At 62.8% G+C, this 13,538-nt stretch overlaps 1 protein-coding gene across 3 annotated transcripts in view; it reads right to left on the bottom strand.

The window, feature by feature from the left end:
• NACC2 (NACC family member 2) overlaps positions 1-13,538 on the bottom strand; it is a 68,630-nt gene that overhangs the window by 23,014 nt on the left and 32,078 nt on the right. For 2 of the 3 annotated variants that reach the window (XM_021081253.1, XM_021081251.1), the window contains exon 2: positions 9,689-10,643. In XM_021081253.1, the coding sequence (XP_020936912.1) occupies positions 9,689-10,580 (892 nt within the window). In that variant the 5' untranslated portion in view covers positions 10,581-10,643. Of the gene's footprint in view, positions 1-9,688; positions 10,644-11,818; positions 11,940-13,538 lie in introns of those variants that run through there. The other variant, XM_021081252.1, reaches the window with a different exon arrangement.

Below are 13,538 nucleotides of genomic sequence, written 5' to 3'. Positions count from 1 at the left end.
CCATTACCTTAGAGGATAATGAGGGGGTACACTTACTCGTAGACACGGCGGTGAAAACCCTAAGGAAAATATCAGCCACCGTGGAAAGCATGGCCCCGTCCCCCACAGCTGTGGCCTCCAGGCGTGGGGCCCAGACTCTCGCCTCCCCTGATGCGGGTTTGGGGTGCTGACACCAGCACCTACACGGCGTGTGCTGTGCAAGGACGTGGAACCATTTAACAGGTTTCCCGGTGGTCAGGCTGGAGCTCTGGACACCTGTTCGGGGCGGGGGGTGGCGGGGGGGGGGGCACCTGCAGAGCCAGAGGCTCCAGGCCAGAGGTTCCCCCAGTTCAGCGAGGGCTGGACCCCAGGTCTTCCACCTGCCTTTCCTGCCTCCTTCTAGGAGGTGAACACAGGGGGGGTGGGGATCACGCTCAGGAGAGGCCCCCCTCCGAAAACGGGGGTAAACAAAATTAGGACGGGGGATCCAGAGGTGCATAAAACAAGGACCCGGCATCACGAGGCGGTTGAACGTCTTCCAGGAATGTGAGGCTTTTGAATATTGGAAAAAGCAACTTACAACATCAACAGGCCAGAAGGGAAAGGCGACCCGACCACCTCGGTATTTAGAGAAAAAGCTTTGGTGGAGATGTAATGCTTATTTACAGAAAAACAAAACAAAACTCTTCAGTTCGGAAGAGAAATTCCCTGAATCTGATAAAGGGAATCACGAACAAGCCTAGAGCAAATATCCCACTTAAAGATGAAACACTGGAAGCCTTTCCTGGGTTTGGAAGGAAGACAGGGCTGAGCCGGGAGCTCTGGCCGGAGGAAGCAAGAAAGAAAACAAGGAGCCGAAATCAATGACACGTCAGTAACATTTTGAACTGAAAAAGGCTAAGAAGAGGACTAAAGGAAGCTGTCTTTCTCAGCACACGACATGCGCGTGCAGAGAAAACAGCCAAAAGCACGTGTGGGTAAAACCTGTGAGGATAAAGATGTGATTTGAGCTCAGTGGCCAGATTTCTAAAAATAATCCAATTTGTTTCTGTATATTAGCAATAAGCAATGGGGGGGGGCTTAAATGTCATTAAAACAAAAAATGAATTTCTAGGAATAAATCTAATAAAAGATACGCAGAAAAACTACAAAATAGTCCTAAGAAAACAGAAACAGATATCAAAAAATGGAGAGATACGCCCGATCTTGGAAAGACTGGTTTGCCCCAGACTAATCCAAAGAGTAGGTGATGGAATTCCCGTCGCGGCTCAGCAGGAATGCGTCTGACTCGCATCCATGAGGGCACAGGTTTGATCCCTGGCCTCGCTCCGTGGGTTAAGGATCCGGCGTTGCCGTGAGCTGTGGCGTATGTAGGTCACAGACCTGGCTTGGATTTGGCGTGGCTGTGGCTGTGGTGCAGGCCGGCAGCTGTGGCTCCAATGCAACCCCTAGCCTGGAAACCTCTATATGCCGTGGGTGCAGCCCTAAAAAGACAAAAACAAAGCAAAACAAAACACAAAGAGCAGGTGAGATCCCAACCAACTTTTAGCAGGGATTGTGTGGCATCTGGCAAATTGGTTCCAAAAGGCATATCCAGATGCCAAAAAATAGCCCAAGCAAGGCAGCAGTAAGGAAGAAAGACCTGGAAGACCCACACGGTAGAGACACTGGGGGGTGGGGGGTGGGCGTAGGGCTAAGCGCAGGGACCGACGGAGCTCGGATAGAAGAAGCCGGACCTGTGATCCTGTCTGGGGACCACGCGGGGGACACGGCGACGCCACTGTGCAAACGCGGTCTTCTCAGGAGAGCGTGGCAGCAGCCTCACTGGAAAGGTAGAGAGAAAGGCAAACCTGGAGCCGCAGGTCACACTGCTTTAAAAAAATCCAGTGCAGAAATACTGCAGAGGGCAAAGCCTTAATGGGCAAACAGGGTCGGCATGGGGACTGTTAGAGGGGAAACGAGACGCAGGGGACAGAGGCGCTGGAGGAGCCCGGGGCGCTGAGCTCCACGCACAGACGTCAGTACGAATGTGCCATTTCTTTTTTTTCTTTTTTTCTTTTTCTTTTTTTTTTTTTTGGTCTTTTTGCTATTTCTTGGGCCGCCCCTGCGGCATGTGGAGGTTTCCCAGGCTAGGGGTTGAATCGGAGCTGTAGCCACCGGCCGACGCCAGAGCCACAGCAACGCGGGATCCGAGCCGCGTCTGCAACCTACACCACAGCTCACGGCAACGCCGGATCGTTAACCCACTGAGCAAGGGCAGGGACCGAACCCACAACCTCATGGTTCCTAGTCGGATTCGTTAACCACTGCGCCACGACGGGAACTCCGAGCCCATGGCAACACCAGACTCTTAACCCACTCGGTGAGGCCAGGGATCGAACCCACATCCCCACAGATACTAGCTGGGTTCTTAACCTGCTGAGCCACGACGGGAGCTCCAAGAATCATCAATAAATACTAGAAGTGGTGGGTGAAAGGCGAACGGCACAGCTTCTCTTGTCACGGGGGCGACTCTCCCTGGCGGAGGTCACCTCAACCAGATGACCCAGGGGGACGTCGCAGACACCGAGCCAGACCGAGGTCGGGTCTCCACACACGACACACTGAGGACACGTCCGTGGAATTCCGGAGGACCGTGTGCAAAACACACAATACCCAGTACCCACTACCACCCAAGACAAAGAGGGCAGAAGACTGGGAAAGGCTTGGCCAGAGCAGGTGCGCAGACTGCAAACACACACACAAAGGGTGCACCACGTCCGTAGACACCAGAGGGCTACCAGTTAAAGCTGCAAGGAGCCACCACCCCAGACCACGAGGGTGGCTTAAAAGAAAGACAAAGCCAAGTGCCGACGAGAAGACAGAACACCGGGAACTCTCCTGATTGGCTGGTTGGGATGGAACGTGACAGAACTACTGCCGACAAGAGTTTGGGCAATTGCTTATACAGTTAAAAATACACTCACGGTGGGACCCACACTCTCACTCCTCAGCCAACTCACCCAACAGAACTGAAAACTGAACTGTGCTTAAAAACCCAGACACCGCGTTGCAGCATCTCATTCCATAACGACGACAAACTAGCAACACCCCAGAGGTCCTTCACCTGGCAACCAGATGAACCCACGATGGAGTACTACTCAGCAGGCAAAAAGAAGGAGCTTGCGCTCACACCACGCAAATGATCAAATGCCTTCTGACTCGAAGGCCACGTGCTGCGACACCGCCGATGTGCCCCACACCAGACCTGTGGTTGCAGGAGCTGGAAGAAGGGAAGAAAAGACCCCGAAGGGGCCCCGGGGGCGGTGGGGGGGAACCCGGGAGGTGAAACGGCCCTGGGTCTTGATTACGAAGGAGACGATCGCGTGCCTGTACGTGTTTGTTGAAACCCAGAGGACAAGACGCCCCAAGCAGTAAACTCCACGGTGTTTCGATTTTTTTTTTTTTTTTTTGTCTTTTTGCAGCATATGGAGGTTCCCAGGCTAGGGGTCGAATCGGAGCTGTAGCCACCGGCCTACGCCAGAGTCACAGCAACGTGGGATCCGAGCCGCGTCTGCAACCTACACCACAGCTCACGGCCACGCCGGATCTTTAACCCACTGAGCAAGGGCAGGGACCGAACCCGCAACCTCATGGTTCCCAGTTGGATTTGTTAACCACTGCGCCATGACGGGAACTCTGGTGTTTGGATTTTAAAGTGGAAAAAAAGACAAGTGGCTGTTTCACAGTGACATTATCATAAAGTTCAGAGCTTACGAAGAAGTAAAATCCACGACAACAGTTCCACAAAGGACCAGGGCGGGGAAAGGAAAATACACAGTTTCTAGGGTCCGAATCCCCCGGGAGGGAGCAGCAAACCCGACGGGATCAGCCGAGACTCACGAGGCAGCTCCACACGGCGGGGGCGGCGGGGGCGGCGGGGGTCTAATCGCTGGGTCACCAGCAGAGCTCAGGAGGAACGCTGGAGAGATGCCGTCCCAAAGTGCGGGACGGAGTTCCTGCCGCGGCTCAATGCCTTAAGGACCTGACACAGTGTCCGTGAGGACGCGGGTTGGATCCCCGGCCTCCCTCAGCGGGTGAAGGATCCAGGGCTGCCGCAAGCTGCAGCGTCGGCCAGCAGCTGCAGCTCCAATTCGACCCCTGGCCCAGGCACTTCCATGTGCTGCAGGTGCGGCCACAAAAATAAGACTCAAAACGTGCTGGAAAAGAGGAAGAAAACACGGCTAATAAAAAACTACTCGTGAGACAACAGGTCTGAACCTAATCCCTTTGAAAATTACGGTAACTGGAAATGATCCAAAGACTCCCAAGAAAAGAGGATCAGGCTGGATAAGGAAGCCGATCTCAACCACGTGCCACCGATAAACTACGCGCTTTAAGACACAGGAAAAGGACGACGGGAGGCCCCTGGCGGTCTAGCGGTTGGGACTCGCTGTTTTCACCACTGCGGCCCGGGTTCGATTCCTGCTCTGGGAACTAAGGGGCCACATCAGGCCACTGCGTGCCACAGATAAATAAAATACAATGAAGTAACAGTAAAAGGCTAGAAAGAGCCAATGCCAGGCAAACACTAAATACACTAAATATAAGAACTGGCACGGCTACACGAACACTGCGCGGATCAGAAATGGATAAATTCTATGAAAGACACAAATTACCACAGCCTGAACAAGACCAAAGAGACGTTCCGTATCGCTCTGTATCTACACCAACAGAACATGTACTTAAGAATCTTCCCACGGTGAACAAAACAGCAAGCCTGCAGGCCCAAGTGGCTTCACTGGTGAATGAATTCTACCCGACACTTAAGAAAGACAGAACGTCAAACGTGCACACACGCCTTCAGAAAATAAAGGACAAGGGGACAGAAGGCTGGCGTGTCCTCCGGTCCCACCAGACAAAGATGCTGCAGGCGAACCATGGATGACCAGCCTTTGCGAACACAGATGCCAACCTCCTTAAGAAAATATCAGCCAACTGAAAATAAAGCGAAAAACCAGAACGACCGCGTGGAACGGAGGAGTGGTCCAGCCCGCCGCAATGAACTGGATGCAACCAACACATCAGGAAAACGGAGGCAGTCCCACTTGCACTCGGGCACTCGCAGCAGCCTAAGGACAACGGCGCCACCCGCCGGCCACGGCCACGGCCACGGCGTGGAGGATGCTCAGCCTCCGGCTTGGGAGGGCCAAAGACCCACCCCCTAAACCGCAGGGACAAATGGCTCTCCAGACACAGTTGATGCAAGAGTCAAAAATAAAACATCCGTCCTGCGTGGTCCCGTGAAAGCAGAACCGTAGGAGTGGGAGGCAGGTGGACGTGGCCCGGCGGGGTGGGGGGGGACGCCAGGGGACACTGGGGGTGGGAAACCTGGGGCACCTTGACCATGGGGCTGGACGGACTGCTGACGGGGACCAAGCACATCCCCGTGCACTTGGCCTTGGCGTGTCGGCTCACGTGTAAACACCCGGATACACGAGGCGGACGGCAGGCAAGTCTCGCTCGTGTTCTCCAGGGACGACTCTGCCCCCCCGACGTTCCAGAACAGGTGGAAGCATCGGGGGACGGAAAGCAGAGCGGAGGCTGCCTGCCACGGGGCCAGGGGACGCCAGCAACAGGGTGCCAGGGCCCCCGGGGCGCGGGCACACGCGCCGGCTGACTGCGCCGACGGCGCCCCGGCCTGGCCTCACCCGTGGCATCGAGTGTGGACATCTCAACTCAATATAACGGGTCTGAGAAGACATCTCAGGGTGTTTGGGGGTGCGAGGGGTGATTGTGTCTTTGCATGGACCCCAGGGAGGCCACAGGGATGAGCCCGGCTGGCACGTGGGGGGCCTGGCTGGCCCTCAGGCAGCTGCCAGGGTGTGAGCTATCTGACACACTGGCACGGACACCTCTGTCACCAGGTGGCCTACCTGGATGTGACGGGGGACCCTCCAACACCAGGCAGCCCAGGGTAGCGCTGGGCTCTAAGAGTGTGGACCCAGTCAAGGCCGGGCGGCAGTGTGGACGGGTGGGGGTGGGGTGGGGCCTGCAGAACACGTCCTGTCCTCTCCCTTCTCTGTGGGACCCCAGGTGACAGCCTTGAGCTCTGGGCGCAGGGGGTGGCCTCCGCCAGGCGTCCTGTGACCAGGAGGAGGCCCTGCTATGGGGAGTGGTGACACTTCAGGCGGGCCCCTCTACCCTGGACCCCCACCCACAGGACAGGACAGCAGATGCTCAGCTCAGACGTGGTGCAGGAAAGGGCTGGCCGGGGGAGCGGCGGGGTCAGGGAACATGCGCTGCCGGGGTCTGTCCTGCATCCAGGTGTGGGGACCCGGGCAGACCCCGAGGGGGAGCAGGTCCACCAGCGGCGTCCTGGCGCACCAGCAGGGCACCCCAGAGCCGCCCCTCCTGGGAAGGGGCTCATGTGGACGCGTGGCTGGTGCCTAAACACCCAGGCAGGCCTCCATCTCGGACGACCACAGGGAGCCCGTCCATCGGTGGGGGGACCCGGGGCAGACCCACACAGAGCAGGGGAGGAGCCCGGGCAGGCGTTGGGAACGCCCCTGCCAGCCCTTCCCTCAAGGGCTGAGGGGCAGCCTGCCCTGACCTTGGCCTCCAGCCGTAGTGTGTGTGTGTCCGTCTCCACGGGCCACACCCATCCTGGCGGCCACTGCTCCCGGCCTGCAGGTGCAGACGCGCCCAAGAAGCGTGACCAAGGGGAGGCCACACCAGCAGACCCCTCGTGGTGTGCGGTGGGGGCGGGGCCCTCTGTGCTCCCCCCAAAAAACAACCCCAACCCCCGTGACGAACCCGGCCTTGAGCACTGGCCCCTGGCTCCCACTCCCGCAGCCACGGGCGTGCAGACACCCACTGCGCTGGGGCCCTGCGGCAGGGCTGCCCTGCGCCCCGAGCGGGGGCCGAGCCCGCTGCCACGGGGGGTGAATCTGACCCTCCCCATCGACACCCCCACTCCTAACAGCGACACATGCAAATCCCCCCAGCGTCCTTGGAGGGGGGAGTGGATGAACCAAGAACGGCACCTGCCCGGGGACGATGACACAGGACTCAGAGGGAATGGAGGAGACACAGGGGACGGACCCAGGGGGGCTGGGGGGTCCAGGCTCCACACCCTCATCTGTCACGTTCAGCTCCCCGCTTTCCAGACGCTCGGGACACGGGAGCAGCTGACGGTGCTTTAAGGGGACGAGGTGGGGGTGGGGTCACCGCATGGGGCCCTCCCGCACACAGGGTGCCTGTCAAAAGTCCCCCGAGGGTCACTCAGGCCAAGCCCTCCCCTGGCAGGTGGGGAGACCAAGGCCAGAAAGGACAAGGGCTCCAAGTGCCCTTGGGCCCCAGCAGTTCACCTTAGAACATTGTGGATCCCGGCTCTGAGCGCCCGGCACAGCCTGCGTCCAGGCCCCCCGGGGGTGCCACGATGTCCCCATTCAGGCCAGGCCAAGGTGTGCAGGGACCTGGGGGTGGGGAGCCAGCACCCAAGACCAGTCCCCCTCTGCCCGTCTGCCCCCATGGACCCTCCCCCGCGCCCGGCGATAGCAACCACGTCACCGCCAATAACCTAGATTTTAACCAAGAAATCACACAGCCCTCCCTGCCCCACTTACGGGCTCACGGAGGAAAAAACCCACAAAGGGTCAGCTGCAGGCAGGCCCCCCCCCCGCCACCACCCACCCCACCTCCAACACCCCCAGGGAGCGGGCAGGGGGCTCTGATGGCCACAGGGCACAGACACACAGGCCTGGGCTGGACGGTGCCCAGCCTGAGATGGACAGTTTCCAGTCTGAGTCGGGGAGGGCTGGTGAGAAGGCCCAGGCACGATTAAGGCAGGGGGCTGCTCAGGGCAGCTCGGCTTCCCCAGCCCTACCCTGGACTGTCCACGGCCACTGTGCCTTGGCTCCGTGGAAGACTAAGGCCACAGGTGGGCCACGCCTGCACAGGTGAGGGGGACCCGGGTTCAGAGGGCCTACTGCCCCCGACCCACTCCCAGTGATCCCAACACCACCCTGCTTCTTGCTGTTCCAGGGGCACCAAGGCCTGAGGACGTGCTGGGGGGAGGGGTCCGTGCGGGGGGACCCTAGGGAGACATCTGAGCGAGGCTGCTCTCCTGGGTCCTGCTGCACTGGCCAGGCCCCTGGCAGATGCTGCACTGTCCAGCTGCTGGCACGGGGGACTTCAGGGATCGAGGGTAGCCTGTCTCCTCGGGAAGGGCTCAGGAGCCGCCCCAGCTGCCTCTGGCCCAGCCTGGGCTCCCCTGGGGGCTGTCGGCCGGGGGCAGAGGAAAAAACGGCACCCGGGTACTCCTGGGGTCCCAGCAAGGCGTGCCTCCAGCAGGGCTCACAGGGTTCTGGGCACCAGGAGCACAAAGCCCTCCCTCTACCACTAAGGAAGCCCAAGTCCCGGTGGAGCTGGTCTGTGTGCTCGCTCGCGTCCTGCGGAATTTGCGCAGGTATGACGAGACGGGTTAAGATGAAGCAATGAATTCTAAGGGGGAACCGAGGCCCAGAGCCCCCGAGGGGGCTGCGCAGGGCAGTGCCTCCCCCTGCAGCTCTGAAAGGGACCCGAGAGAGGGACCCAGGGTGGCCAGACCAGAAGCCGAGATCCAGACGGCCAGCCCTCGGCCACAAGGCGGCCGGATGTCCCAAGGGCCCCAGGCGGCCAGGGCTCCGGCTCACTCTGCCCCCACCACCCCCGGGGCTAATGGCTGAGTGCCCGCCTGGAGGAGGAGGCGCAGCAGTGGGAGGAGAGGACATGGGAGGCCCCAAAGGGAGGAAAGAGTCCCCACACGGCCCCTTGGGGTCCCAGCTCTGGGATGTCACCTCCCACTGGCACCACACACCCGGTCCAGTCCACTGGACACAGGCCCCGCATGCAGAGCAGCGCAGCGCAGGCAGCAGGCCCGGGCACACAGCCAGTTTTCGGGGAACAGGGAAGAGGCAGGGGGACACCTGGCCGGGGCCTCCACGGCGGACCCTTCACCCAGCAAATCCTCAGCCACCCCTGGGGACCTGATGCAGCCTTCGGGCAGTGACACGGACAGGCCAGGTTTAAAGGTTCCAAAGGCAGGAGTCCTCCCCGAACAAGCTGGGGGGCAGCTCGCTCAGTCCCCCTGGCACTTTCCCGCCTGTGCCTTGGTGCTGGGCCCAGGGAGGTGGGTACACATGGGACAGCCCAGGGGGATCTGGCCTGAGCGGCCGGTGGGGAAAGGGCTGAGGTCAAAGGCAGCCTCAAAGGTCCCTTCACAGACAGGGACCCGGAGGCCTCGAGCAGGGGAGGCACCAGCCTGGGTTACACAGCGCGCTGTGAAGCCTCAGGCAGGTCCCTGGTCCACTGAGGCCCTCAGTCTCTTCATCTGTCCAGGGAAGGCCAGGGCCCCGTCCCACAGGCTACACTGCAGCTGAACTGGCCCGTGGCCTCTCGCCTCATCCAGGACCAAGTGTGAAGTCCTTGGCTGAGGCCCTGCGCGTCAGCCCTAGGTCCTGCTCCTGCCGGCTCGTCCGGACGGGGCTGGGGACTGTCCCCTGCACACCGCCAGCGCAGCGGCCGCCCTGGGCTGTCCAGGGCCCGGATGTGCCCGTCTTCCCGCCAGGCTGCGAGGGCCACGGGGCAAGGCAGGTTTGCCTCGGGGCCCACGCAGGGCCTGGAGGTCCACCCGAGCCTGGGGGCGGGCGCCGGGGCGGCGTGGGGCCAGGCCCCCACCGCGCGTTACCTGCGTAGCTGCCCGTGGCCTTGATGTACATCTGGCCGTACTGCTCCTCCACCATGGTGTCGTAGGCCTCGTCGTCCTCCTCGTCCTCCTCGTTGTGGTAGGACGTGGGGCTGTCTGTGGTGGGCAGGCTGCTGGCCCCCGGGCTGGTCCGCTCTCCCTGGGAGTAGGGCGCCTGCTGGATGCTGGGGATGAGGGTGGCCAGGCCGGGCACCCCGTAGTAGGAGACCCGGGGCAGCTTGAGAGGGGCCGTGCCCGCCGCCCCCATCGGGCCCGCCGCCCCTGGCACGCCATCCCGGGGCCCCGTCTCCAGCGGGCGCTTGGGGGCCAGGCCCGGGCCGGCGGCCAGCGGCAGCTCCATGGCTTCGTGCTTCACTCGGGTCAGCAGCGGGATGGGCACGGAGGGGGACACGACGAAGGGGGGCGCGGCGGCGGCGGCGGCGGCGGGCGGCGGGTTGCAGGGGCTCTGGGGCTCGGAGCCGGCGTCCTCCATCACGGCCGTCTGCGAGTCACAGTGGGGCGAGCTCACCTTGAACATGAGGTCTGTGCCGCGCTCCACGATGTGCTGGATCTGCAGGAAGCCGGCCGTGTACATGACCACGAGCTGCTCGCTGGCCGCCATGGTCAGCCTGCCCGTGTAGCAGAAGGACAGGATCTGCTGGAAGCAGGCGGGCGGCACGGTGCCCGGCAGCTCGAAGGCGCTCTTGCTGTTGCCGCTGAACAGGTCGCGGAAGTAGAGGCTGCTGGCGGCCAGGACGGCCCGGTGGGCCTTGAAGGCCTGGCCCTTGACCACAATGGACACATCGCAGTAGAGGCCCAGCAGACGCTGCTCGTTGAGGCAGCCGAGCACGGTGTTCCCGAAGTTGGGGATCTCGATGTGCAGCATCTGCGACATGGCGGGCGGGCGCTGCGGGCTGGTCTCAGACTCTCAGCGCGGGAGCGGCCGAGCGGGGCACATCTGCCGGAGAGAGGGCGCGGGGGGGCCCGCGGTCAGGGCCCGCCCGGAGGACCGAGCTCCCGCCGCCGCCCCCCACTGCCCCGAGCGCCCAGTGCTCCCTCTGGGCGCCCCCCCGCCCCCCCCTGCCGCCCCGGCCGCAACCAGCCAGACCAGGTCTCGCGGCCCACCTGGCCTTCGGCTGGACCCCGGCCGAGCCGTCAACGGTGCCCAGGACACGAGACGCTCCCGCCAGGTCCCAGCCAGGAGGGTGCCCGCCACACCACCCTGGGCCGCGCATGAGCCCCCGGGCTGGCAGAGACCCCGTCCTGGCAGAAGACAGGAACAGGGACCAGGAGGGGGGACAGGGCGGTTCGACGGCGCTGCCGGAGGGGCGAGGGCGGCAGGCCTGCATCTGCAGAGCACCCCTCTCCCGGGAAAAAGTTAGCAGCCAAGGACCACTCCCCACCTTCCCCCAGGGCGGCGGGGGAGCAGAAGGGGGAGTGTTGGGGTCTCTCGGAGGCTTTGGTTTCGGTTTGCTGTTGCGCTTTTCCCTCGGAGCAGCCGCGCAGGGGCCCCGCAGGAAGGGGGGTTCTGCCCCCGCCAGCGGAGAAGCCGCCCCCTTGGGCCTCTGGAGGGGCGGAGGGGGGGCCGCCCAGGGAAGTGAGCCAGAGCTGGGAGAACTCGGCGGCTCCCTCACCTCTGCTCCCCCTCCGGGCCACAGCCAGGGGCTCCCCTGGCCGGCAGCATCCCCGGCCCCCAACTGCCCGCTGGACCGGAGTTGGGAGCCTGTCGCAGCCCCACCTGCCCGCCTGGCCCCCCAGCTCCTGACGCTGGCCAATCCCTGCTGGCTCGTTCCCAGCCCAGGTGACTAGAGGGGTCGTGGGGAGACGGGGGAGGGCAGGGCAAGGGCTCGGCGCCACCGGCCCCCAGCGCCGAGGGTCCGATGCCCGACTCGGACGGCGGACGGGCCGGAGAAGGCGCCGGCCCAACTCCGCGCAGTCGGCGCCGGTACAAAGGGCCGCTCTGTCCCGCGGGAGCAAAGTGAAGGCGACCGCAGAGGCGCCAGCGGGAGGAGGGCGGAGCGCCGGACCGGCCGCCGCAGGAGTTGGGCAGGTGGGCGGCTGCTGGGCGGGGAGGGGGGGCCCGCAGTGCCCCCGCTGCGGAGAAGTTGCCGGCCTGGCCGGCAGGGGACCTACCTTCGGCCGTTGCCGCTGTGGCCCCGGCACTGCCCGCTCAGCCTGGCAGGGGCAGGCTCGCCCGCACGCCGGCCGCCCGCAGCCGCCAGCTGCTCCGGGAATGCAGCAAACGGAGCGGGAGCCCTTGGGGTGGGGAGGGCGCGAGGAGCCGGAGGAGGAGGAGGAGGGAGGAGGAGGAGGAGGAGGAGGAGCAGGGCAGAGAGTCTCGGCGCTGGGCTCGGCTCAGCTGCACCCAGCCCGGCTCCCGGGGCAGCGCACAGCATCTAAATGAAGAGGCCGGATGCAGACGGACATCCAGGCAGCTCTCGGGAATGAATAGCCGCCTTTGATTTGGGAGCCGAAGTAAATGCCAGCTCCCAGCCCCGGCTTTAAAAACAGTGGAGTGTTGGTGCCAGAGGAATGCACGGCTCCGGGTGTTGGTACAAGACAGACTTTTGATGACTCACTGCAATGCAAACAAAGATGGCAGAAATACTGTACTGGACGCGGAGAGACGCCTCGCGGTGCCACGGCAACTGAGACAGCCTGGAAATTTATAGTGCAGTTTTGCATATGAATTACCCAGTAAACTGCCACCCTGCCATCCTGTACAGCCCGGGTGTCAAAGCATTTAAACTATTCCAAACAGTCTGCAGGGCTGGCAGAGCCGTCTAACTCCTCCAGGGCGGGCGGGGCTGGGGGGGGAGGGGGAGGAGGCCAGGGGGTCAGGGCAGAAGCTGGTGACGGAGGGGGCCCAGCGGGGAGGAAACGGAGGGAGGTGAGAAAATGAGGCAGAAAGGAGAGAGCAAGGGGCTGGGGGCGGTGGGGGGGGGTGTATGTGCAGAAACGGACAGAGAAGTCCAGTGCCCCTTCCCTCGGCGCCCGCCCGCCTCCTTCTCCTTGGGGTCCCAGAGCAGCAGCCCCAACCAGTGCAGCTCCGGCTCCCCCATTCCACTCACCCACGTAGTCACCTTGTTGCCCAAACTCCCCAGAGGGCAGCTCCCCTAAAGAAGTGCAACTTTGTGACTGCAGCTGGGGCCAGGCCCACAGTGTCCAGCAACCAGGAGCCCCCAAAGGACCAGCCCTGATCCCTGATGGACGAGCCCAGAGAGGAGGCAGCAAAGCCACGGCCCCCAGGGTCCAGGGTCGGCCCTCTACTGAGCCTTTCTTCTGGGGCGGGGGGTGGGGGTGGGGGTGGCTGTGCCACATGCTGCCCATCCTGCTTCAGAGGATGGCACCTCGTTCCAGGCTCAAGCCACTACCTGCTGGACCGTGTGGGCCTGGCCTGCCTCGGTTTCCCTGCCTGTCACCAACGGTGACAGCTGCAACAAGAGACAGGGTTGAGACTGGAGGTGGCCAAGGCCCCGTCCCCTGCAGACCCAGCATCACCGTCAAGACCTGAGAACTGGCCCTGGTGGCTGGAGCCGGGAGGACGCCGGGCCACAGGCAGCACCCCCCCCGCTGCCCCCCAAGGCATCCGGAGAAAAAGAAAGAGCCATCTGGCGCCCCCCCCCCCACACACCGTGGGCTCAGCTCCGAGACCAGATAAAAAGCCGCTGAACGGAGAGCGGGAGGAAGTCCAGGTGCGGGGAAGCCGCCCAGCGCGTGGAGCGGCGGGGCGGCCGGCAGAGGCGGCTTTGTGCCTCCTCCATGGGGTTGGGGCAACTCACGGGGTGATGGCAAGACAGGCCTGCCTGCAGAGCGTTCACAGACACGGGCCCTGCTTGGCACTCTGGGGATC

The sequence above is a fragment of the Sus scrofa genome, unplaced genomic scaffold (assembly GCF_000003025.6).
Source record: "Sus scrofa isolate TJ Tabasco breed Duroc unplaced genomic scaffold, Sscrofa11.1 Contig1206, whole genome shotgun sequence".
Lineage (NCBI taxonomy): Eukaryota > Metazoa > Chordata > Mammalia > Artiodactyla > Suidae > Sus > Sus scrofa.
This window is presented reverse-complemented; position numbering and strand designations above follow the sequence as displayed.